The sequence below is a fragment of the Tamandua tetradactyla genome, chromosome 21 (genome assembly GCF_023851605.1).
Source record: "Tamandua tetradactyla isolate mTamTet1 chromosome 21, mTamTet1.pri, whole genome shotgun sequence".
NCBI classification, from domain to species: domain Eukaryota; kingdom Metazoa; phylum Chordata; class Mammalia; order Pilosa; family Myrmecophagidae; genus Tamandua; species Tamandua tetradactyla.
Window position 1 is genome coordinate 49,338,880 of NC_135347.1, and position 27,801 is coordinate 49,366,680.

At 36.7% G+C, this 27,801-nt stretch overlaps 1 protein-coding gene and 1 pseudogene across 5 annotated transcripts in view; one reads left to right on the plus strand and one right to left on the minus strand.

Moving 5' to 3' along the window:
- ATG10 (autophagy related 10) overlaps positions 1-27,801 on the minus strand; it is a 437,178-nt gene that overhangs the window by 250,744 nt on the left and 158,633 nt on the right. For 4 of the 5 annotated variants that reach the window (XM_077139249.1, XM_077139251.1, XM_077139246.1 and 1 more), the window contains one exon: positions 11,867-11,974. The exons of the other annotated variant lie outside the window; for it this stretch is intronic. In XM_077139249.1, coding sequence (XP_076995364.1) covers positions 11,867-11,974 — 108 coding nt within the window. The remainder of the gene's footprint in view (positions 1-11,866; positions 11,975-27,801) is intronic. 5 annotated transcript variants of the gene reach the window in all.
- The window catches only part of LOC143665781 (high mobility group protein B1 pseudogene), a 32,143-nt pseudogene continuing 20,139 nt past the window's right edge, over positions 15,798-27,801 (plus strand).

Consider the following 27,801-nt stretch of genomic DNA (forward strand, 5'->3'; position numbering starts at 1 on the left):
TAGAGAATCTGAATATTAGTATAAAGGAGCTAGACTTAACAGACATTTATAGGACATTAAATCCCACAACAGCAGGATACACCTTTTTCTCAAGTGCTCATGGATCATTCTCAAAGATAGACCACATGCTGGGTCACAAAGCAAGTCTTAACAAATTTAAAAAGATTGAAATCATACACAACACTTTCTCGGATCATAAAGGAATGAAGTTGGAAATCAATAATAGGCAGAATGCCAGAAAATTCACAAATACGTGGAGACTCAACAACACACTCTTAAACAACGAGTGGGTCAAAGAAGAAATTGCAAGAGAAATTAGTGAATACCTCGAGGCAAATTAAAATGAAAACACAACATATCAAAACTTATGGGATGCAGCAAAGGCAGTGCTAAGAGGGAAATTTATTGCCCTAAATGCCTATATCAGAAAAGAAGAAAAGGCAAAAATGCAGGAATTAACTGTTCACTTGGAAGAACTGGAGAAAGAACAGCAAACTAATCCCAAAGCAAGCAAAAGAAAAGAAATAACAAAGACTAGAGCAGAAATAAATGAAATTGAAAACATGAAAACAATAGAGAAATTCAATAAGACCAGAAGTTGGTTCTATGAGAAAATCAATAAGATTGATGGGCCCTTAGCAAGATTGACAAAAAGAAGAAGAGAGAGGATGCAAATAAATAAGATCAGAAATGGAAGAGGAGACATAACTACTGACCTCACAGAAATAAAGGAGGTAATAACAGGATACTATGAACAACTTTACGCTAATAAATACAACAATTTAGAGGAAATGGACGGGTTCCTGGAAAGACATGAACAACCAACTTTGACTCAAGAAGACATAGATGACCTCAACAAACCAATCACAAGTAAAGAAATTGAATTAGTCATTCAAAAGCTTCCTAAAAAGAAAAGTCCAGGACCAGATGGCTTCACATGTGAATTCTACCAAACGTTCCAGAAAGAATTAGTACCAATTCTCCTCAAACTCTTCAAAAAAATCGAATTGGAGGGAAAACTACCTAATTCATTCTATGAAGCCAACATCACCCTCATACCAAAACCAGGCAAAGATATTACAAAAAAAGAAAACTACAGACCAATCTCTCTAATGAATATAGATGCAAAAATCCTCAATAAAATTCTAGCAAATCGTATCCAACAACACATTAAAAGAATTATACATCATGACCAAAGAGGATTCATCCCAGGTATGCAAGGATGGTTCAACATAAGAAAAGCAATTAATGTAATACACCGTATCAACAAATCAAAGCAGAAAAATCACATGATCATCTCAATTGATGCAGAGAAGGCATTTGACAAGATTCAACATCCTTTCCTGCTGAAAACACTTCAAAAGATAGGAATACAAGGGAACTTCCTTAAAATGATAGAGGGAATATATGAAAAACCCACAGCTAATATCATCCTCAATGGGGAAAAATTGAAAACTTTCCCCCTAAGATCAGGAACAAGACAAGGATGTCCACTATCACCACTATTATTCAACATTGTGTTGGAGGTTCTAGCCAGAGCAATTAGACAAGAAAAAGAAATACAAGGCATCAAAATTGGAAAGGAAGAAGTAAAACTATCACTGTTTGCAGACGATATGATACTATACGTCGAAAACCTGGAAAAATCCACAACAAAACTACTAGAGCTAATAAATGAGTACAGCAAAGTAGCAGGTTACAAGATCAACATTCAAAAATCTGTAGCATTTCTATATACCAGTAATAAACAAGCTGAGGGGGAAATCAAGAAACGAATCCCATTTACAATTGCAACTAAAAGAATGAAATACCTAGGAATAAATTTAACTAAAGAGACAAAAATCCTATATAAAGAAAACTACAAAAAACTGTTAAAAGAAATCACAGAAGACCTAAATAGATGGAAGGGCATACCGTGTTCATGGATTGGAAGACTAAATATAGTTAAGATGTCAATCCTACCTAAATTGATTTACAGTTCAATGCAATACCAATCAAAATCCCAACAACTTATTTTTCAGAAATAGAAAAACCAATAAGCAAATTTATCTGGAAGGGCAGGGTGCCCCAAATTGCTAAAAACATCTTGAGGAAAAAAAACAAAGCTGGAGGTCTCACGCTACCTGACTTTAAGGCATATTATGAAGCCACAGTGGTCAAAACAGCATGGTATTCGCATAAAGATAGATATATCGACCAATGGAATCGAATAGAGTGCTCAGATATAGACCCTCTCATCTATGGACATTTGATCTTTGATAAGGCAGTCAAGCCAACTCACCTGGGACAGAACAGTCTCTTTAATAAATGGTGCCTAGAGAACTGGATATCCATATGCAAAAGAATAAAAGAAGACCCATCTCTCATACCCTATACAAAAGTTAACTCAAAATGGATCAAAGATCTAAAAATTAGGTCTAAGACCATAAAACAGTTAGAGGAAAATGTTGGGAGATATCTTATTAATCTTACAACTGGGGGCAGTTTTATGGACCTTAAACCTAAAGCAAGAACACTGAAGAAGGAAATAAATAAATGGGAGCTCCTCAAAATTAAACACTTTTGTGCATCAAAGAACTTCATCAAGAAAGTAGAAAGACAGCCTGCACAATGGGAGACAATATTTGGAAATGATATATCAGATAAAGGTCTAGTATCCAGAATTTATAAAGAGATTGTTCATCTCAACAACAAAAAGACAGCCAACCCAATTACAAAATGGGAAAAAGACTTGAACAGACACCTCTCAGAAGAGGAAATACAAATGGCCAAAAGGCACATGAAGAGATGCTCAATGTCCCTGGCCATTAGAGAAATGCAAATCAAAACCACAATGAGATATCATCTCACACCCACCAGAATGGCCATTATCAACAAAACAGAAAATGACAAGTGCTGGAGAGGGTGCGGAGAAAGAGGCACACTTATCCACTGTTGGTGGGAATGTCAAATGGTGCAACCACTGTGGAAGGCAGTTTGGCGGTTCCTCAAAAAGCTGAATATAGAATTGCCATACGACCCAGCAATACCATTGCTGGGTATCTACTCAAAGGACTTAAGGGCAAAGACACAAACGGACATTTGCACACCAATGTTTATAGCAGCGTTATTTACAATTGCAAAGAGATGGAAACAGCCGAAATCTCCATCAACAGAAGAGTGGCTAAACAAACTGTGGTATATACATACGATGGAATACTATGCAGCTTTAAGACAGGATAAACTTATGAAGCATGTAATAACATGGATGGACCTAGAGAACATTATGCTGAGTGAGTCTAGCCAAAAACTAAAGGATAAATACTGTATGGTCCCACTGATGTGAACAGACATTCGAGAATAAATTTGGAATATGTCATTGGTAACAGAGTCCAGCAGGAGGTAGAAACAGGGTAAGATAATGGGCAATTGGAGTTGAAGGGATACAGACGGTGTAACAGGATTAGATACAAAAACTCAAAAATGGACAGCACATTAATACCTAATTGTAAAGTAATCATGTTAAAACACTGAATGAAGCTGCATCTGAGCTATAGGTTTTTGTTTTGTTTTGTTTTGTTTTGTTTTGATTTTACTATTATCACTTTTATTTTTTTCTCTATATTAACATTCTATATCTTTTTCGGTTATGTTGCTAGTTCTTCTAAACTGATGCAAATGTACTAAGAAATGATGATCATGCATCTATGTGAGGATGTTAAGAATTACTGATTGCATATGTAGAATGGTATGATTTCTAAATGTTGGGTTAATTTCTTTTTTTCTGTTAATTAAAAAAAAAAAGAGAAGGGGTAATTGGAGCTGAAGGGATACAGACTGTACAACGGGACTGGATATAAAAACTCAGAAATGGACAGCACAATACTACCCAATTGTAATGCAATTATGTTAAAACACTGAATGAAGCTGCATGTGAGGTATAGGTTTTTTTTTTTTCTTTCTATTATTGTTTTAATTCTTATTCTGTTGTCTTTTTATTTCTTTTTCTAAATCGATGCAAATGTACTAAGAAATGATGAATATGCAACTATGTGATGTTATTAAGAATTACTGATTGTACATGTAGAATGGAATGATTTCTAATTGTTTTGTTAATTCTTTTTTTAATTAATAAAAAAAAAATTTCAATTAGAAAATGGGCAAAATAATGGAGCAGACAATTTACCACCAAAGGGGAAATACAGATGGAAAATAAGCCTTTATTTTTCAAAAATGCAAAGACAACAACACAAAGAAAGGCTGGTGAATTGTTCTAGATTAAAGAATACTAAAGACATAATTAAATGCAGTGCATGTTCCTGGACTGGATTCTAGAAAGGAGGGAAATAGCTATCAAGATATTACTGGGACAATTGACAAAACTTGGATGTAGATTGTGTATTAGATAGTAGTAAGGAGTAAATGTCACATTTTCTGATTGTTGTAACTGTATTATAATTATGTAAAAGAATGTCCTTGTTTTTAGGAAATACACACTGAGTATTTAGGGGTAAAGGGCACTTGTATCCAATGTACTCTCAAATGATTCATATAAAATTATACATGCATATATAAAAACATATACATTTATACAGAAATCATTATAAAATAATGGGACAAAATATAAGCAATTGCTGATTCTTGGTAAAGGATCTATGGGAATTAATTGTACCATTCTTTAAGATGTTCTATAAATTGAAATTAAATCAAAATTTAAAGTTAAAAATAAACAAGAAAATTAAGCCAAAAAAAAAAAAAAGTAACCTTAGGAAACCATTTAGGTGATAGGTTCTCATTGCAAAATTCTAGGAGTGCGTTAGAACCAAAGTGATATAACACATGTACCAAGGGACCAGAGAAGAAAGAAGTTTCTGTAGGATGTAGGAACCTGTCCCTGACTCTATATAAGACTTCCTGCCTTCACAGCAGAATAATAAATTGCATTAGGACCTCTAAGTAACAGATTTCATTAGATAATTAAAATAGTTTTAGTGCCACATCTCTATATGTGGTTTCTGATGAGTTTTAAGAATAAGTAAACATTACATTTTCGAGTACTAGGAACAATCATACCTATTACTCATCACTTACCTTTATCAAAAGGCCTAAAAAAATCAGTTGCTTTACAGAGAAAATGTTATACTTACTGAGAACTGTGACTTGTCATTTATTCTATTATAAAGAAACATAATATTCTGACATATGAGCCTGTTTTAGACATACAAAATAGAATTCATCCTAGAAGCCACTTAATAAAATCCTTAGGGCAAATGAGCATATTTGAAGCCCTGGTTACCTCAGAGATCATCATTCTCTGAATATGTTCTTTTGGCAATTGAGATCATCCCCTATTACTGATTCTCAGCTTTATGCTTCAGGGAATTTATGATAGGTTGTTTCCTGCTGAAGGCCCCGCTCTCTATAATATTCTACCTGCTCTGGTCTGAGGAAAGTCCCAGTTAGTGGACTACAAGGCCCTAGGACAAAAATCTTTTTTTCCAGTAACATACTATTGCTATTTTTACGATCCTATCATTTTCATAGTTTAAAAAAAAATGCAATCTAAAGGTGTAACCTGAGGCTCTAAAGTAAAAAGGATAGTAAATGAATAAATAAAATATGTTCAATACCCATCGCTGACACATTCTCAAAAGGAAGAAACGGAACTTCAGCAATCTAACTTCAGATAGAAGAATACAAACCTCAATAATATAAAAATTATTGACCAACTCAAATACGTATGAGCACCTGAATTGTTTTAATCAAAGGGCAAAATTTGGGGCATTGGGATTCTATGAAAATGATTCAAATTTTCATAAATGAAGAAGTTATTCTTGAGCTATCATTTCATTTATTTAAGACTTCAATAAGGGCTTTTCTACAATAAGCTCCCATTCATTAAAGCAGATAATTATTAAATCATGTTTTTCACTACTGTTAAATGATCCCATCTTAATTTCTCTATGAAAAGCTTTCAGTTTAATACAAGAGAATCATAAATTGATAAAGTGAAGTTTTACATTAACACCTATTTATGGAAATGTGTCACATATAATAAGATATTCCCAAGGGTTTGGGAATACAAGCTCATGTTGATAATATTCATTTATATTTGGAGGATTTTAAATCAAAGCAATGGATTTCTTTTCATCATTGGTAACAAAAATATCTTGTTCAAATTCTGCCACAGTCCTACATGTCATTTCACAAATTCAGAAATGCTGCAAGAAGCTCACACTAGCTACTCTCAATTAATGTCTAATGTATTATGATTAACCTACAGACACTCTTGTTCCCCAAAACTAACACTAAAAGACAGCCCAATATACTTGGTAGATTTCTGAATGCTCTCATTTTTTCACTACCTCATAATGTAACTATCATTTTAAATTATATTTTAAAAATTCAAAGAAGGTACAACTTATGACTTTTCACAATGACTTCACTTTTCATTCTATTTCATTTTGATTTTAAAATCCTATGAAAGGGGTGGGCTATAGCAGCTCATCAGGCAGAGTTCTCCCTGCCATGTCGGAGACCCAGGTTCGATTTTCAGTGCCTGCCCATGCAAAAAAAAACAAACATCTTATGAAAGTCCTATTCTTTTAGCATAGGAGATAATGTCACAGACAAAAATCTCCTAAGTCTAGCTATCTCTCTATAACCAAAATTGCTGGTTCAGGTTAGACCAGGAAAGAGACATGATTTCCCATGTAATTGCAACAACTATTAGCAGAGACTTTCCTTTTAAATAGCTTTTAATAGAAAATGTATGTACAGGTATGGAACCATGGGTCTTTAAATTTCTAAGAGAATTTAGAGGCCTCTAGTTCAGTCTTCTATACCATGCAGGCACTTTTTTCTGTAATATTCAAGACCAGAGGTCATAAACTTGTGACCTGAGGACCATTTGCAGCCCATAGATAACAGTCTGTTCGGCCTGCACAATATTTTCTTTTCTTTTTATTAGGCCAACACATAAAACTCCAGATCTCTGCCTTCTCTTGAAAATTGACCTGGAGCTAAGTGTCTTCTGCCCCTTTGGAAAAGACATGTCCTCGCTATTTCTCCATAGCTACCCCACTTCCAATCAGTGCACTTCTTTCAGCTCATTACCAGTAGGCACCTGGGCATTTGGGTCTATAACCACTGTTCAAGAGAAATGGTTATCCACTCAGTAGCTGACTATCTCCACTAAAGAGGATACAGCTCACAATACTGCAAGCTGACTGTAGGCAACCATACACATTAGCAATATCTGTCTAGGATAATCACCAGACACTGGAACTAGTTCTGTCTTCTGAGGCAATGCAAAGAAAGTTTATTCTCTTCAACAGGAAAACTTCTAGAAATCAGAAGATAACTAACTTTCCTAGGTCTTCAGGTTTAATTTAATCTTCCCAAGACCTGCAAGCATCTCTCATAAAGATGTTTTGAAGTCCACTCATTGCCTATTTGCTGAACAAATCCTGATGAAGAAAGAAAGAATGTAAGAGAAAAATACAACTGTGACCAATATTAATCTAGGAAAGTGAGACATTATATGTGTAGTTCAAATGAAATGCTTTAACTATTTTATTATATTTTATATTTATAGTACTAGATATTTTATCATATATTGTTATGTTGCATATTATATCATATTATTATGCTTTTATTATTTAAAAATGGCTTAATAGTATAACGCAATTTTTAAATGAGAATTATTCTCAGTTGTCTCTGTACCACTCAATGACATAGTGGTGGTAATAGCTGAAGTAACAATTATCTTCCAATGTGGAGATTATTTCCAATCTCTAACAGGCAGGAACAGATCATGACTAGAAAGGAAAAGTTACAGAGTCTCTGCTACCTTTTAGTTCCTTCTAGTTTCTCCATCCACATCCCTGCAATTTTCTTGCATAATTATAGAATATCCAGAAAAAGACAATGCTATGTGTAACATGATAAGTGTTAGTAATTGTGGAAATGAGGTACTATATGGTGTGTCATGAGAACATAGGCTCAGGCACTACAGAAACTTTCAGCAAATAATCACTTTATTACGTGCACAGCACAAAGGGTCCAAAAGAGCAGGGGGAGAGATTCCATTATGGCTGGTCTCCTGGGGAGACCAACTGCTCAGGTCAGGATCAGTGGATGGCAGCTCTGCATGCCCTACTTCCCATTGTAGAGGAAAGACAAATCGGTGCTTCCTGAGGTCAGGGACATGGGAAGGGGGCCCTGTCATGGGGATGGGGAGACTGCCACTGAGAGTTCCTGCCTTGACAAGCAGCTGGAACTGCTTGTTCTAGGTTTTCATTTAAGTATGTCAGGACACTCCATGAGGCCTAACATTTTCCCCAGGTTGCTGAATGGAAATATTGAAACATCTGCACACAAACAGAAAAAAGAGTAGGGTAGGCAATGGCTGGGAGGCGGCCTCTAGTTATGTCCCTGGCTTCCCCAGCAATAATAATAGAACTATATACTTATTAAGTCCTACCAAAAACAAACAAGTGAATAGGATCAGTATTTGGATGAGAAACTGAGGTTTCCTCAAGGTTACATTGATAGTGTCTGAGATACAATTACAAAACAGAACTTCTGACTCCACATCTAGCACTCTTTCTTGTAATTGTCCTGTTGTTATAATCTGTGCGAGGAGTTTCCAGAGAAAGATAGTCTAAATTTATCATGTTACCAAATAATAATTTAAAATAAAACATTGGATTTGACCATAAGACCATAGGTTTATCATCAGATTCCACTCCTGTGAGTACTCTTCCAAAGATATAGGCAAATCTTTCTTTTTAATTTATTATTCATTTTTCTATGTAAATTTAATTATTAAAAAAAAATTTACTTTAGTAGGAACTAAACTCTTAAGAATTCAATCAATTCTAGGTAACACACTTAACAACAAAGTACAGAGGCATCTAATCCTTCAAGTGAGCTGGTTCTAAGGGAAAGCAAATCTCTTTGATGGGTTAGTCAGATATTTGTTGAATCATACCTCCATGGGTGGTAGTCTAAGGAAGCACTGTGGTTTTAAACATTTCTGAGGAAGAGAAATAGAGGACATGCTTTATTTTCCTAGGCTGCTCAAAGTGAATGCCATGAAATGGGTTAGCTTAAACTAGAGGGATTCATTAGCTTACAGTTTTGAGGCCGAGAAAATGACCAAATCAAGTCATCATCAATGCGATGCCATCTTCCTGAAGATGAGCTGCTAGAGATCCTTGGCTCCTTTGCCATATGGGAAGACACATGGCAGCATCTTCTGTTCTCTCCCTTCTCGCCCAGATTTTATTCCATGGCTCTCTCTCACTCGCGCACTCTCTCACTCGCACTCTCTCTCCATATTCATTCCACAGATGAAGGACTCCAGTATTAGGGTTAAGACCCATCCTGAACGAGATGGATCACACCGTAACTGAAGTGGCCTCATCAAAAGGTCCCACTTACAATGGACTGGCCTTCACAGAAATGGATTAGATAGAAAAACATACTTTTCTGGGGTATATACAGCTTTAAACCACCACAGGAAATACAACTTGTAAGGCAAATCTTTGAAAAGAAAGAAAAGGAATAAAAGATACCAAAAAGAAAAGTGGTTAAGAAAATCTTATCTGATTGGAAGGGGGTAAAATATTTCTAGGCCATATTATAATTCAGGTAGATATGTGTATGTCTATGCAATAGTAATCTTTCAATTACTGTTTCCTTTGTGGGGTTCAGGGAGCTTGGAGAAGCACTGAGATGAGGTACTGGACTGTCTTTCTCTAAACTTTAAAATCTTCATCTGTTATTTGTGAAGGGAGAAAATAAAATTCCCATCAAAGCTACAGCAGTAAAGGAAGCTTACAAGGATTGATGGAGACTCCAAATGAAGCCACTAGACAGAGCAAAATTAATCCTAGGGATTTCAATGAGGTGAGAGAAAAGAGTTAAAGGTTTCACTCTTTGAAGAGATAAACAACAGAGAAAAGGAATAATGATTTAAAATAACAGTCAATGCATAGTTCAAAATTCTATTGTTTATGCCATAAAACCTATTTTTTTCACTCAACTTGATATGGGCATTAAAGCCTTGTAATTAGTCACCTAGAAGATAATTTTTAACGATGCATCCATCATAGAGATATGCTATAACTAAACCAATCCATTACTGTTGTGCAACCATTTCTCCTATTATAAAAAAAACGGTGAGATGAAGATAAATCTTTGTGAGTACTTCTGATTGTTTTATGAGTATTTGTAACTTACTTTGATGTAAAAGTATTGCCTCAAAAAAATATGATGCATTGATTGATGGATAGAGGGAAAGATACATAATAAAGCAAGCACAGTGAAATGTTAATGGCAGAATCCAGGTGGTAAGTATATGGATGTTCACTGTAAAATTCTTTCAACTTGTCTACATATTTGAAACTTTTCACTTGGAAAATTTTACATTTTATGAAAATAAACTCCTAGAATTGGAATAGATTGTCCATAGTCTGCCCATTCTTTAAACTTTGTGAAATTAAAACCAACTAGAAAGAATCATTTCATACTTGCACAACCACTTTTGAGTGCTTTTCAAACCTTTGCCAACTTGCTAGGGAAGAACTGATAATTCATCTCTTAAATTATCATTTGTATGTGCATTTTTAAAGTTAATATACAATTAATTGAAAAGCTTCCTAACATACTTGGCTTCAGATTTGATGTTTGTTATTTGAACCATGAAGCAATAATCAAGATTCCAGCACCCACCTGAGGGCACTTAGCTTATTAGTAAGCACAATGCTCTCAAGAATATTCACCTTGCAAACCAAATTATACTGGCAAGAGTTTCATTCAGGCCAGCATCATATGCAGACAGAGGGCGGGCAATGCCTGATTGTCAAATGGGTCTAATTTCACAGGTCATGAGAACAGACTCTTCCTTCACAAAAAATTCCTCTCCCATTTTATCATGATGCTTGGAATTCTAACCGTCAGCAATTTCTTCCTTTGTGTTTAAGGAATCAGGTTCCCACAAATCATCTTTTTAGGTTCAAGTACCTTACTTCACTATGGGCACCACATAATTATATAATTATATTCCATGGATGGAATGCAGTAGAGCCATTAAAAATTACTATGGAATTCTAACTCTACAGACATGCAAAAGATACTCATGATATACTGCTCATTGCAAACAACAAGTATGCAAGTGTGTGAATGACAGAAATGTGTGAAAGATATTTACTAAAATATTAATAATGGTCACCTCCAGTTCAGAGAATTATGGGAGATTTTTAATTATTATTATTTTTACAATGGATGTATATCATTTTCATGAAAAAACAATAAGACTATTTGTTAATTTAACTTAGCAAGATTTTCAAGTAAAAGTTAAAGTTGCCTAAATGATTTCTAAATGTTGTGTTAATTTCTTTTTTTTCTTTAATTAATAAAAAAAAAAAAACTGAAAAAAAAAAAAAAGTTAAAGTTCCCTAAAGAATGAGACTCAGATCCAGCATATTTTAAAGGGGATAGGAGAAGAGGGTTAAATGTAAAGTAGGCAAAGAGGTCTCCAGTTATGCATAAGGCAGCCTAGAGATAAGTTATGTATTATGTATTACTAGAAAAAAATCAATAGGCAATGTAATGCATGTGTGGTCCTCAGATCCAAGAGAAACTAAAAGGGAAAAGGCACACTAAAATCTGCTTAAACTCTTAACTTTACTATATTTCCTACTTTCAACATTATAGAAGAAAATACCTCCTTACAAATGATGTTCACTTCTCCCGCTACAGCAGACCCAGGACCCCTTGACAGTTAATTATTTTAAAAAATATTTTAACATATTTAATTTTTCTTAATCTATACCTTACAAAGCCAAAAAAGGAGAACATGATGTGCTAAATTACTCACCTCAGTAAGAAGACACGTCTGTACACAGGCAGATGTTCCCTGTTGTGCCACCACGGTTCCATTTTTAATTTGAATATGTGTTTTGCACATGTATCCATCAGAACAGTCCTGTGTTCCATCACCAAAACCACAAAGAAAATATCAATTACTTTAATTCATCATTCTAAGAATTACTACTTCCCATAAATTCCAAACCAAGCAATGAGGAGCTAATAGTATTAAATGAGATGAAATAATATACTGAAAGCACCTTGTCCAATACCCTCCCCACATTGTAGAGTTTTAGTCCTTTCCCTTTCTTATTAATACCTTTCCCCTTCTCCTAGAAAGCTCTTTTTTTGCATGGGCAGGCACCGGGAAAAAAGCTTTTTTAAATTATAGAAGTTGGATATTTACAAATAAATATGCAAAAAATACAGTCTCCCAGAAAGTTTTAATCAAATCTGCCCTCCACACACACACACCTTTATTTATTTATTTATTTATTTTAGCAGTCCTTAGCACCTAGGTGAGAGAGCAAAGCTTTATCTTTGCAGGTATTAAAAAGCATTTAAACTTACAGACATATCTTGCCACATAATTAATATTGCTTGTCATGCTTATATATATGCCACATATAAAGATTTTAGAAGGACTAGTACGATCTTGAAGAACTGAAAAGACCTTGCATTTCAATTTCTTGTTCAAGGCAAGAGTTCCATTAAAATGTCCCAAGAAGGTAATAATGCAGCATCTGCCTTAGCACTTCTAGGAACCAGCCCTTTACTTCCTTACGTGACAGCCCTCTCCATTTCAGTGTATTTTACTCTGAGAAAATATTGCCATTTTGCATTGAAGTATTTCCCTTTAGCCCTACCTCCCTTGATCTAGTTCCACCCTCTGAAGTCTAATCCCTTTCCCAGGAGCTGATCGTCAAAGAGTTGGAGACAACCAATATCATTTTCGGACATGCCCTGCAAGATACGGTTTCCAAGCCCTTTACCAATAGTATTTCTCTCCTGTTTTATATACGTGCTCTTAAAGACACTAATGAGTAATGTTTACTTAATCATGGTCAGTTCCATTTTTTTAATGCATAACTTGTTTAAATCAACAAATTCATCTAGGAATATAATAACTCCTCATGCACAAGCATACTACCATGGCACTTAATGAAGACTAATCCTCCATTAAATTGTCACACTAACGTTCACATTTTACTAGAATTAAATAACAACTATAGAATATGTGGTTACAGAGTCTGATGCAATAAAAAACAGGGAATAGAATTCCAAATATATATAAAGATCATAATTCATTCAAATACTTCTGCTAAGATTTGAAATTTTCCGTTTTTAAGTATAAACTAAGAAAAAAATTATGGGTTTTTTTGAGGGTTTAATATTGAATATTTTTAAATTGTGTCATACAACCTATGTAAAAGTATTTGTTTTTTTGAAAGAAATGTGGCAGCATCTCTTAACAATGCCACCACATGCCTCCCTGTAAGCTGGGCTGACATCCCCTCAGCACTCACACACGGGACCACAAAGTACACTACGATAGTTGTTTATGATGAGCAGCACTTCTGATTGGCTGGAATCAAGTCATTCCAACTGGTTGATGCCACTGCCAAATTGGATGTTAAATATTTTGAATATCAGTCCTGCTTGTAAGATAAGTGATCAGATAACCAATACTATAATTTTTGGAACTATTTCATTAAAGTTGGTAATTTGTAGATATATTTATTGTTTTAAATTCCAGCTCTATATCATCCAACCTTAAAGCATGCTTTCTGATGGTCTTCTATCACTAAATTCTTTGTATTTATACCAATAAATGAATATTAATATGGTCCTAGATTGAGAAAGATACATATAGTCAATGTCGTTGATTTTTACCAAACTTGTGGTCAGTCAATTTCCCTCTAAGGAATTGTCCCCTTCTCTACTGTCAGTGTCAACATAGCCTTCCCAGCTCCTGGGGTAAGAGGGGTTCTGATCTGACCATCAGGACATCAGTTCTCCTATTATTGAAGACTCAGAAGAGCAAAGGATCAAATCAAAGCCAATGAGAAGCATTAGAGACTTTGGTTTGGTAGGAGATGGAGGAGGAGGGAGGGTGCTCCTTTCTTTTCCACTGGATTTGAATCAGAGATAAAACCCTGGCAGTGGTAGAAGCCTACATGTAACTAAATAGAGCCTGAGAATGAAGCCAACACAGAGGAAAGCAAGACCATGAGATGTGACTAAGAGACCAGATCCTGATGACAATGCTTACACCATCCATACCCAGATCTATGTCAACCCCTCAATTTTTCATCCACATGACCCCAAAAAATCTCTTTGTTGCTTCACCCAATCTGGGTTAGGTTGTATGTAAATTGCAATGAAAGAAACTTGCTGAAAACATGACATTAGTTTAAGGTCTGACCACCTACAAGAGATGCTACCAGCACTTCTCAGACCAACATGGTACAGCTTAAATAAAGACTGTCACTACTTCCAGGAAGATGGTGGAAGAAGAGAGGCTGAGTTAACTTCTTCTCCATGGAATAACTAGAAAAGTGACAGGAAAATAACTGGGATAGCAGTTTCAGGGTACAGTGAAAAAGAGGGTATCCTACACTATACAGGAAGGTCCTGGATGAAAAAGCACAGAAATTGGGATGGAGAGAATGGGATGAATGTACTCAGTTGTGGCTCCACCTGGCATAAGCAGCAGTGAACAGGAAGGAATAGGTCCTGAAGGTGCCAGGCACTCCTGTACTCCTTCCTGCCTCAGCAGCTAGCTCGGGAGATCCCAGCCTCACAGCTGGGAACTCCCATGTTGTGCTAGTTTGAAACTGTTGTGCATCCCAGAAAAGCCATGTTCTTGAATCATGATTCAATCTTGCTGGATGGGATCGTTTTAATTGTTTTCATGGAGATGTGACCCACCCAATTATGGGTGGGACCTTCTGATTAGGTTTCTATGGAGCTGTGTCTCCACTCATGCAAAGTGGGGTTGTTTACTGGAGTTCTTTAAGAGGGAACTATTTTGGAAAAAGCATTAGAGCCCGCACAGCCAGAGAACTAAGACATGCAGAAGGAAAACATGCACAGGAAAGACTTATGAAATGAGCAGAGAAAGCTAGGAAGACACCACCAGTGCCTTCCCAGCTGAGAGAGGTGTCCAGAAGCCAAAGACCACAGCAGACACCAGTCACATGTCTTCACAGCTGACAAAGGTGTTCTGGATGGACTCAGCCTTTTTCGAGTCTTGTTGGTACCTTAATTTGGACGTTTCACAGCCTTAGAACGGTAAACTTGCAACCTAAGAAATTCCCTTTTTAAAAGCTGTTCTGCTTCTGGTATAATTGTATTCTAACAGCTTTAGCAAACTAAAACACATGGGGAAGCCAGCCCAATTGGTTTGACTGAACACAGAGACCTTCTAGCCAGTGCAGAGTACCTGTCCCTGATCCGAGGCAGGCTGCTGTGGACACCTTGTTTTTGGCAGAGACTGGGGACCCTTCTTTTGGGAGGAGGGGGAGACACAGAATGGAGCTGGTATGACAATTGGTCAGCAAAAGAGACTCACTGGGTCCCACTACCACTTCTCATTCCCCACAGAGCCCTAGAGGCCTCAGGCATGCATGGGCAGAGAAGTGCAGCTGAAGAAGCAAGCTGAACTGTGTAACACAACCAGATACTTCCATATTGACTGAGCGCAGGGGCAGCTGAAATACTCAGTCCCACAGCCCAAGGACACTCCAAGTGGGAGTCTGAAGAGCACCAGACCCACAAGCAGATTCTCCACCAAGGTGGACATTGCCCACCCCCAAGCCCTGGCTGGGGTTGGCAGCTTTTAGTATGCACCAAGTCCATAAGCCTTCACTGGAACTGTACCGGTCTCCATGCTGCTGATCTGGCTGCTGCAGTCAGGGAGAGGTGGACCTGAGGCGAAGATGTCATCCAAGAGCACCATCAGCTGGGGAGACGTGGGAAGTATAGTCTGGCAAAATGCCCATCTATCTAGCTTTCAACAGATCTTTGAGTAGTGTTGCATATCCTGCAACAGGTCTGGGCCTTGGTTTGGTGGGGAATTACTGACAAAGAACAATAGGAGACCTTCAACGCAAACCCAAACAAATACAAAACTTTAGATGAGCAAGGGAAATCAACTTTCAAAATAACCTTCTCAAGATAATCAAATGCCTTGCAGCCAACAGAATATCACAAAGTACATGAAGATGCAGGCAGATATTGCCCAGCCAAATGACCAAATTAAAACATATGAGGAGACACAGAATTTGGAGCTATTCAAAGATGTATGTGCGAATCTCCTAAATAAATTCAGTGGGTTGGCTCATGCCATAAAGGATATCAAGAAGATACTAGAATAGCATAAAGAAGAATTTGAGAGAATAAATAGAAAAACAACAGATCTCACAGAGATGAAAGATATTGTAAACCAAATTAAAAATATGGTCTAGACACACAACAGCAGGTTTAAAGAGACAAAAGAAATCTTATTATTTTTCTGAACTAGAAGACAGAACAACTGAATTTGAACACACAAAAGAATGAATGGCAAAAAATAGGTGGAAAAATTGGAATTGAAACTCAGGGAAATGATGGACAACATGAAGCACACAAATATAAGAATTATCAGTGTATCAGAAGGAGAAAGGAAGAGTAAAGGGTTCGGAAGATTAGTTGAGGAGATAATGGGGGAAATTTCCCAACTTTTTATAAAAGACATAAATATGAAAATCAAAGAATCTCAATGAACCCCAAATAGAATTAATCCAAATATACTCGGTCCAAGACACATACTAATCAGAATGTCAAATGCTGAAGAGAAACAGAAAGTCCTGGAACCAGCAAGAGAAAAGCAATTCACCACATACAAGGGAAGTCACATAAGACTAAGTTTGGACTACTCAACAGGGAAAATGGATATGAGAAGGGAGTGGTATAATATAGTTAATATTCTGAAAGTGAAGAACTTCTGGCAAAAAAATCCTTTATCTAGAAAATTTGTTCTTCACAAGCAAGGGAGAGATTAAAATTTTCACAGATGAACAATTGCTAAGAGAATTTGTTTACAAGAGGCCTGTCCAGCAAAAATACTAAATGGAGTTCTGTCAGCTGATAAAAGAGACAAGGCAGGGAGATCTAGAGAAGGGCACAAAATGGAAGAATATCAGTAAGGTCATCTTAAAACACAAAAAAGGGAGAGGGAAAAGAATATATAGATCTGATGGATAAAAACCAAAGGATAAGATGGTAGATACTGTAAAGGTGGTTCTCCAGGAACTATCATATGCTGGGACACAAAACAGCTCTTAATAAATTAAGAAGATTGAAATTATTCAAACAACTTTCTCTGACCACAAGAACTACAAAGTTGGAAATCAATAACCATCAAAGAATCAGACTGTTCACAAATATACTGAGAATAAATAACACTTTCTTAAATGATCAGTGGGTAAAAGAAGAAATTGCAAGAGAAACTGGTACATATTTAGAGATGAATGAAAATGAGAATAAAACATATCAGCACTTATGGGATGTGGCAAAGGCAGTACCGAGAGGGAAATTTATCACCCTAAATGCCCATATATAAAAAGAAGAAAAAGCAGGACTTAACTGCTCACCTGGAGAAACTAGAGAAAGAACAGCAAACTAACTCCAAAGAAAATAGAAAAGAAATAGCAAAGAATAAATCAGAAATAAATGAATTGGAGAACAAAAAATACAACAGAAAGAATCAATAAAACCAAAAGTTGGCTCTTTTTCATAAAATCAACAAAATGCATGGACCCCTAGCTAGGCTGACAAAGAAAAAAAGAGAGAGAATTCAAATAAACTAAATCAGAAATGCGAAGGTGACAATTACCACAGACCCTGAAGAAATGAAAAAAAAAAATCATAAGACCATACTATGAACAATTATATGCCAACAAAACAGACAATGTAGATGAAATGGACAAAATCCTAGAAACACACAAACAACCTACACTGACTAAAGAAGTAGATCTCAATAAACCAATCACAAGTAAAGAGATTCAATCAATCTTCAAAAATCTTCCTACAAAGAAAAGCCCAGGGCGATGTGGCTTCACAGGAGAATTTTACTAAACGTTCTAAAAACAACTAATACCAATTCTGCCCAAACTCTTCCAAAAATTGAGGAAAAAGGAACACTGCCTAACTCATTTTATGATTGTTCTAGTTTGCTAGCTGCTGGAATGGAACACACCAGAGACGGGTTGGCTTTTAATAAAAGGGGATTTATTTCATTAGTTCTTCAGAGGAAAGGCAGCTAACTTTCAACTGAGGTTCTTTCTTATGTGGGAAGGCACAGGATGGTCTCTGCTGGCCTTCTTTCCAGGTCTCTGGGTTCCAACAACTTTCCCCAAGATGATTTCTTTCTGCATCTCCAAAGGCCTGGACTGAGCTGCAAGTGCTGAGATAAGGTACACCGAGCTGCTTAGACTGTGCTACACTGAGCTCTCTCATTTAGGCACCAGCCAATTAAATCAAACATCATTCAATACAGCAGGCATGCCTCTTAGCCGAATGCAGATATAATGAGCAACAGATGAATATCACATACCACTGGCTCATGTCCACAGCAACAGAACTTGGTACCTTCACCTGGCCAAGCTGACAACTGAATATAACTACCACAATGATGCTAATATCACTTTAATACAAAAACCAGATAAAGATGCTACAAATAGGAAAACTACAGGCCAATCTCCCTAATGAATATAGTTGCAAAAATTCTCAACAAAATGCTTGCAAATCAAATCCAATAACACATGAAAAGAATCATATACCACAACCAAATGAGGTTTATACCAGGCATGTAAAAGTGGTTCAATACAAGAAAATAAGTAAATGTAATACAATATAGTAACACAACTGGAAGGGAGAAATCAAATGATCCTCTCAACTGATGCTGAAAAAGCATTCAATAAAATCAGTATCTTTTTCTGATAAAAACACTTCAGAAGGTAGGAATTGAAGAAAACATTCTCAATATGATAAAGGGCATATATGAAAACCCACAGCCAGCATCATAATGGCAAGAGATTGAAAGAATTCTCCTTAAGACTGGGAATGAAACAAGGATGGCCACTGTCAACATTATTATTCAACATTGTGCTAGAAATTCTAGCTAGAGTAATCTGGCAAGAAAAAGTAATAAAGTGTACCCAAATCAAAAAGGAAGTAGTAAAACATTCATTATTTGTAGATGACATGATCCTGTACTTTGAAAAGTCTGAGAAATCTACGACAAAGCTACTAATTCAGCAAAGTGGTGGGATACAAGATAAAAGTGTAAAATCAGTAATATTTCTATCCACTAGTAATGACCTAACTGAGGAGAAAATTAAGAAAAAAGTTCTATTCAAAATAGTAAATAAAAGAATCAAGTATCTAGTAATAAACTTAACTTAGGAATAAACTTAACAGAAATGTAAAGGAATTGTACACAGAAAATTATAAAACATTGCTAAAAGAAATCAAAGAAGGGGTGCCAAGATGGCGGCTTAGCAATGTGCGCGTTTTAGTTCGTCCTCCAGAACAACTACTAAATAACCAGAAACAGTACAGAACAGCTCCCAGAGCCATGATAGTGACCGGACACACAGCGTACCCCAGTCTGGACCAGCTGGACCGGCTGCGAGTCTCCGGAACCATGAGTTCCCCAAGCCACGGCGGCTAGCTTCCGGCGCCCCTCCCCGACAGGCGGCTTCCTGGAGGGAAAGGAAAGAGACTCTAATAGTAGCAGGGACTGAGTCCAACCAAATACCAATTGTGGCATTAATAAACAAATTCTGACTACTAAAAAAAGGCCCCCAGCTCAGGCGAAACTGGTCAAGGTGGAGGTCGCTTATTGGGCTAAATGAAAAAGAGGAAAGGGGACAAAACAGGTTTTTGTGGCTGTTTCTATGGAGGCTTGGCTGCCTCTGGATTCAGCGGAGGGACTACTCGTGCTGCAACTGCCCCAGGCATAGGCAGAAACAGACTGTTTTCAGGGCTATCTCCCACATGCGCCTTCCCCAGGGAGAGGTGAAGCCCAACTTAGGGGGAATCCCCCTCTCAAGGAATTCAAACCCCAGGGCTTGGCAATTTGAAGCCATTAAAACCAGCCTACAATCTCTCCTCTGTCTCCACCATGCCCCCAGCAGGGAGAGCCTTCCAAAGTTAAAGGAGCCACAACATCTTTTGCTGGTGGGACCCATAGACAGACAAGTGCCACATACTGGGCAGGATAAGAAAAACAGAGCCCAGAGACTTCACAGGAAAGTCTTTCAACCTGCTGGGTCTCACCCTCAGGGAAAACTGACACAGGTGACTCCTTCCCCCTGATAGGAGGCCAGTTTAGTCTGGGAAAACCCCACTGGAGTCTGTAATACCTATGTAGACCCTCCTAAGGGTGGAGAGGGAAAAGTCACCTTACAAGCAGGACAAGAAACAAGAAAACAAGAACAGAAAAATTACCCTCTGTTAAACAAAACTTAAGCTAGAGGCCCAGAAAAAGCTGAACTGAAGGTCAAAGAACAGATAGACAACAAACTCATCTAGCAAGAAAACCCCAGGTAAGATAAGTGAAAGCAATCTCCAGAATAAACTAATTAAGGTAATTAAATGTCTAGACGCCAGCAAAAAATAACAAATCACACTAGGAAAATTGAAGATATGGCCCAGTCAAAGGAACAAACCAACAATTCAAATGAGATACATGAGTTCAAACAATTAATTCAGAATATATGAACAGACATGGAAAACCTCATCAAAAACCAAATCAATGAATTGAGGGAGGATATAAAGAAGGTAAGGAATGAACAAAAGGAAGAAACTGAAAGTCTGAAAAAACAAATCACAGAACTTATGGGAATGAAAGTCACAGTAGAAGAGATGAAAAAAAACAATGGAAACCGACAACGTCAGATTTCAAGAGGCAGAGGTTAGGATTAGTAAACTGGAGGATGGAATATCTGAAATCCAAAAAGAAACAGAAACTATAGGGAAAATAATGGAAAAATATGAGCAGGGACTCAGGGAATTGAATAACAATATGAAGCGCACGAATATACGTGTTGTGGGTGTCCCAGAAGGAGAAGAGAAGGGAAAAGGAGGAGAAAAACTAATGGAAGAAATTATCACTGAAAATTTCCCAACTCTTATGAAAGACCTAAAATTACAAATCCAAGAAGTGCAGCGCACCCCAAAGAGAATAGATCCAAATAGACGTTCTCCAAGACACTTACTAGTCAGAATGTCAGAGGTCAAAGAGGAAAGAGAGCAAGAGAAAAGCAATCCATCACACACAAGGGAAACTCAATAAGACTATGTGTAGATTTCTCAGCAGAAACCATGGAGGCAAGAAGAGAGTGGGATGATATATTTAAATTACTAAAAGAGAAAAACTGCCAACCAAGAATTCTATACCCAGCAAAATTGTCCTTCAAAAATGAGGGAGAAATTAAAACATTTTCAGACAAAAAGTCACTGAGAGAATTTGTGACCAAGAGACCAGCTCTGCAAGAAATACTAAAGGGAGCACTAGAGTCAGATATGAAAAGACAGAAGAGAGAGGTGTGGAGAAGAGTGTAGAAAGAAGGAAAATTAGATATGACATATAAAATACAAAAGGCAAAAGGGTAGAGGAAAGTACTACCCAAACAGTAATAACACTAAATGTTAATGGATTGAACTCCCCAATCAAAAGACATAGACTGGCAGAATGGATTAAAAAACAGGATCCTTCTATATGTTGTCTACAGGAAACACATCTTAGACCCAAAGATAAACATAGGTTGAAAGTGAAAGGTTGGGAAAAGATATTTCATGCAAATAACAACCAGAAAAGAGCAGGAGTAGCTATACTAATATCCAACAAATTAGACTTCAAATGCAAAACAGTTAAAAGAGACAAAGAAGGATACTATCTACTAATAAAAGGAACAATTCAACAAGAAGACATATCAATCATAAATATTTATGCACTGAACCAGAATGCCCCAAAATACATGAGGCAAACACTGTAAATACTGAAAAGGGAAATAGACACATCTACCATAATAGGTGGAGACTTCAATTCCCCACTCTCATCAATGGACAGAACATCTAGACAGAGGATCAATAAAGAAACAGAGAATTTGAATATTACAATAAATGAGCTAGACTTAGCAGACATTTATAGGACATTACACCCCACAACAGCAAGATACACCATTTTCTCAAGTGCTCATGGATCATTCTCAAAGATAGACCATATGCTGGGTCACAAAGCAAGTCTCAACAAATTTAAAAAGATTGAGATCATACACAACACTTTCTCAGATCATAAAGGAATGAAGTTGGAAATCAATAATAGGCAGAGTGCCAGAAAATTCACAAATACGTGGAGGCTCAACAACACACTCTTAAACAACAAGTGGGTCAAGGAAGAAATTACAAGAGAAATCAGTAAATATCTTGAGGTGAATGAAAATGAAAACACAACATATCAAAACTTATGGGACACAGTAAAGGCAGTGCTAAGAGGGAAATTTATTGCCCTAAATGCCTATATCAAAAATGAAGAAAGGGCAAAAATTCGGGAATTAACTGTCCACTTGGAAGAACTGGAGAAAGAACAGCAAACTAACCCCAAAGCAAGCAAGGAAAGAGATAACAAAGATTAGAGCAGAAATAAATGAAATTGAGAACATGAAAACAATAGAGAAAATCAATAAGACCAGAAGTTGGTTCTATGAGAAAATCAATAAGATTGATGGGCCCTTAGCAAGATTGATAAAAAGAAGAAGAGAGAGGACGCAAATAAATAAGATCAGAAATGGAAGAGGAGACATAACCACTGACCTCACAGAAATAAAGGAGGTAATAACGGGATACTATGAACAACTTTATGCTAATAAATACAACAATGTAGATGAAATGGACAACTTCCTAGAAAGGCATGAACAACCAACTTTGACTCAAGAAGAAATAGATGACCTCAACAAACCAATCACAAGTAAAGAAATTGAATCAGTCATTAAAAAGCTTCCCAAAAAGAAAAGTCCAGGACCAGATGGCTTCACACGTGAATTCTACCAAACATTCCAGAAAGAATTAGTACCAACCCTGCTCAAACTCTTCAAAAAAATTGAAGTGGAGGGAAAGCTACCTAATCCATTCTATGAAGCCAACATCACCCTCATACCAAAACCAGGCAAAGATATTACAAAAAAAGAAAACTACAGACCAATCTCTCTAATGAATATAGATGCAAAAATCCTCAACAAAATTCTAGCAAATCGAATCCAGCAACACATTAAAAGAATTATACATCATGACCAAGTAGGATTCATCCCAGGTATGCAAGGATGGTTCAACATAAGAAAATCAATTAATGTAATATACCATATCAACAAATCAAAGCAGAAAAATCACATGATCATCTCAATTGATACAGAGAGGGTATTTGACAAGATTCAACATCCTTTCCTGTTGAAAACACTTCAAAGGATAGGAATACAAGGGAACTTCCTTAAAATGATAAAGGGAATATATGAAAAACACACAGCTAATATCATCCTCAATGGGAAAAAACTGAAAACTTTCCCCCTTAGATCAGGAACAAGACAAGGATGTCCACTATCACCACTGTTATTCAACATCATGTCAGAAGTTCTAGCCAGAGCAATTAGGCAAGAAAAAGAAATAAAGGAAGGAGTAAAGAAGGAAAGGAAGAAGTAAAACTATCACTGTTTGCAGATGATATGATACTATACATCAAAAACCCGGAAAAATCCACAGCAAAACTACTAGAGCTATTAAACGAGTACAGCAAAGTGGCAGGTTACTAGATCAACACTCAAAAATCTGTAGTGTTTCTATACACTAGTAAAGAACAAGCTGAGGGGGAAATCAAGAAACGAATTCCATTTACAATTGCAACTAAAAGAATAAAATATTTAGGAATAAATTTAACTAAAGAGACAAAAGACCTATACAAAGAAAACTACAAGAAACTGTTAAAAGAAATCACAGAAGACCTAAATAGATGGAAGGGCATTCCATGTTCACAGATTGGGAGACTAAATACAGTTAAGATGTCAATTCTACCTAAATTGATTTACAGATTCAACGCAATACCAATCAAAATCCCAACAACTTACTTTTCAGAAATAGAAAAACCAATAAGCAAATTTATCTGGAAGGGCAGGGTGCCCCGAATTGCTAAAAGTATCTTGAGGAAAAAAAAACGAAGCTGGAGGTCTCACACTGCCTGACTTTAAGGCATATTATGAAGCCACAGTGGTCAAAACAGCATAGTACTGGCATAAAGATAGATATATTGACCAATGGAATCGAGTAGAGTGCTCAGATATAGACCTTCTCATCTATGGACATTTGATCTTGATAAGGCAGTCAAGCCAACTCATTTGGGACAGAACAGTCTCTTCAACAAATGGTGCCTAGAGAACTGGATATCCATAGGCAAAAGAATGAAAAAGGACCCATATCTCACACCCTATACAAAAGTTAACTCAAAATGGATCAAAGATCTAAACATTAAGTCTAAGACCATAAAACAGTTAGAGGAAAATGTAGGGAGATATCTTTTGAATCTTATAATTGGAGGTGGGTTTATGGACCTTACACCTAAAGCAAGAGCACTGAAGAAAGAAATAAATAAATGGGAGCTCCTCAAAAATTAAACACTTTTGTACATCAAAGAACTTCATCAAGAAAGTAAAAAGACAGCCTACACAATGGGAGACAATATTTGGAAACAACATATCAGATAAAGGTCTAGTATCCAGAATTTATAAAGAGATTGTTCAACTCAACAACAAAAAGACAGCCAATCCAATTACAAAATGGGAAAAAAACTTGAACAGACACTTCTCAGAAGAGGAAATACAAATGCCCAAAATGCACATGAAGAGATGCTCAATGTCCCTGGCCATTAGAGAAATGCAAATCAAAACCACAATGAGATATCATCTCACACCCACCAGAATGGCCATTATCAACAAAACAGAAAACGACAAGTGCTGGAGAGGATGTGGAGAAAGAAGCACACTTATTCACTGTTGGTGGGAATGTCAAATGGTGCAACCACTGTGGAAGGCAGTTTGGCGATTCCTCAAAAAGATGAATATAGAATTGCCATATGGCCCAGCAATACTATTGCTAGGTATCTACTCAGAGGACTTAGGGCAAAGACACAAACGGACATTTGCACACCAATGTTTATAGCAGCATTATTTACAATTGCAAGGAGATGGAAACAGCCAAAATGTCCATCAACAGATGAGTGGCTAAACAAACTGTGGTATATACATACAATGGAATATTATGCAACTCTAACACAGAATAAACTTATGAAGTATGTAACAACATGGACGGACCTTGAGAACATTATGCTGAGTGAGACTAGCCAAAAACTAAAGGACAAATAATGTATGGTCTCACTGATATGAACTGACATTAGTGAATAAACTTGGAATATTTCCTTGGTAACAGAGACCATCAGGAGATAGAATAGGGTAAGATAATGGGTAATTGGAGCTGAAGGGATAGAGACTGTGCAACAGGACTGGATACAAAAACTCAGAAATGGACAGCACAATACTACCTAACTGTAATGTAATTATCTTAAAACACTGAATGAAGCTGCATGTGAGAATGATAGAGGGAGGAGGGCTGGGGACATAAATGAAATCAGAAAGAAAGATAGATGGTAAAGATCGAGATGGTATAATCTAGGAATGCCTAGAGTGTATAATAATAGTGAAATGTACAATGTACATATTTTAAAACTGTTTTTGCATGAGGAAGAACAAAGGATTGTCATTATTGCAGGGTGCTGAAAATAGATGATAACTAATACTTTAAAATGTCACCTTGTGTGTGAGACTAAAGCAAAAAATGTTTATTTGTTACAAAATTTAGATTTTGACTAGCATTTCCTAATGTAACTCATGTAGATAGTTTGATTGAATGTCATAAGTACTTGGAATCTCAGGTAGCACATGAGATTTTGTTGGTTTGTCCAGAGTGATGCCCCCATGAATCCCAGAATGATTTGATCGGTGAGTGGAAAAGTATTTGCAAGCCCCCTTCAGGGGATGGTGAGAGTGGGGAGAAATTCAACTTCCCCAAGTTGAATTCTTGATACTCTCACAAGCAGTGTGGACAACCAAAGCTATAGGCTGAGCCCCCAGGCTTGGGGTTTGTTCACATGAAACTTAACCCCACAAAGGATAGGTCAAGTCTACTTAAAATTTAGGCCTAAGAGTCACCCCCAAGAGAGCCTCTTTTGTTGCTCAGATGTGGCCCCTCTCTCCATCCAACATGACGAGCAGTCTCACCACCCTCCCCCTCTCTGCGTGGGACATGACTCCCAGGGGTGTGGGCCTTCTTGGCAACGTGGGACAGAGATCCTGGAATGAGCTGAGACTCAGCATCAAGGGACTGAGAAAAACCCTAGAATGAGCTGAGAATTAACATCAAGGGATTGCGAGAAACTTCTCGACCACAAGGGCGAAGAATAAAATCAGACAAAGTGTCAATGGCTGAGAGATTCCAAACAGAGTTGAGAGGTTATCCTGGAGGTTATTCTTATGCATTAAGTAGATATCACCTTGTTGTTCAAGATGTAGTGGAGAGGCTGGAGGGAATTGCCTGAAAATGTAGTGCTGTGTTCCAGTAGCCATGTTTCTTGATGATGATTGAACAATGATATAGCTTTCACAATGAGACTCTGTGAATGTGAAAACCTTATGTCTGATGCTCCTTTTAGCTGCTATATCAACAGAAGAAGTAGAACATATGGAATAAAAATAAATAATAGGGGGAACAAATGTTAAAATAAATTCAGTTTGAAATTCTAGTGGTAAATGAAAGCAAGGGGTAAGGGGTATGGTATGTATAGTCTTTTTTTTCTCTATTATCATTTTGTTTCTTTTTCTGTTGTCTTTTTACTTCTTTTTTTAAATCGAGTCAAATGTACTAAGAAATGATGCATATGCAACTATGTGATGATATTAAGAATTACTGATTGTATATGTAGAATGGAATGATATCTAAAGGTTTTGTTTGTTAATTTTTTTTAGTTAAAAATAAAAAAAAGAAATCAAAGAAGATCTAAATAGATGGAAAGATATTCTATGCTCAAGGATTGGAAGGTTAAATGGTATTAAGATGTCAGTTCTATCTAAATTGATCTGCAGATTCAACACAATACCAATCAAAATTCCAAAAAGATACTTTGAAAACTTGGAAAAGCTAGTTATCAGATTTATTTGGAAGGAAAACGACCTTCAATAACCAAAAATATCTTTAAAAAGAAGAGTGAGATGGGGACTAATACTTTCTGATTTTAAAGCTTATAAAGCCACAGTAGCCAAAACAGCATGGATCTTAGAGTGGGCCACAGTGGCTCAGCAGGTAGAGTTCTCACCTGCCGTGCTAGAGACCCAGGTTCAATTCTTGGTGCCTGCCCATGTTTAAAAAAAAAAAAAAACAGCATGGATCTGGCACAAAGATAGACAGATTGATCACTAGAATTGAATTTAAAGTGTGGAAATAGACTACCAAATCTATAGTCAATTGGTCTTCAAGAAGGCCCCCAAATCCACTGAACTGGAACAAGAGTCTTTTCAATAAATGGGCCTGGGAGAACTAGATATCAACAGCCAAAAAAATGAAAAAGGACCCCTACCTTACATTCATCACAAAAATCAATACAACGGTGCAATGGTGGCTCAGTGGCAGAGTTCTCACCTGTCACACCAGAGACCCGGGTTCAATTCCCAGAGCCTACCCATGCCAACAACAACAACAACAAAAAACACAAAGTGGATCAAAGACCTAAATGTAAGAGCTAGTGCCATAAAGCTCCTGGAAGAAAATGTAGGGAAACATCTTCAAGACCTAGTAATAGGAGGT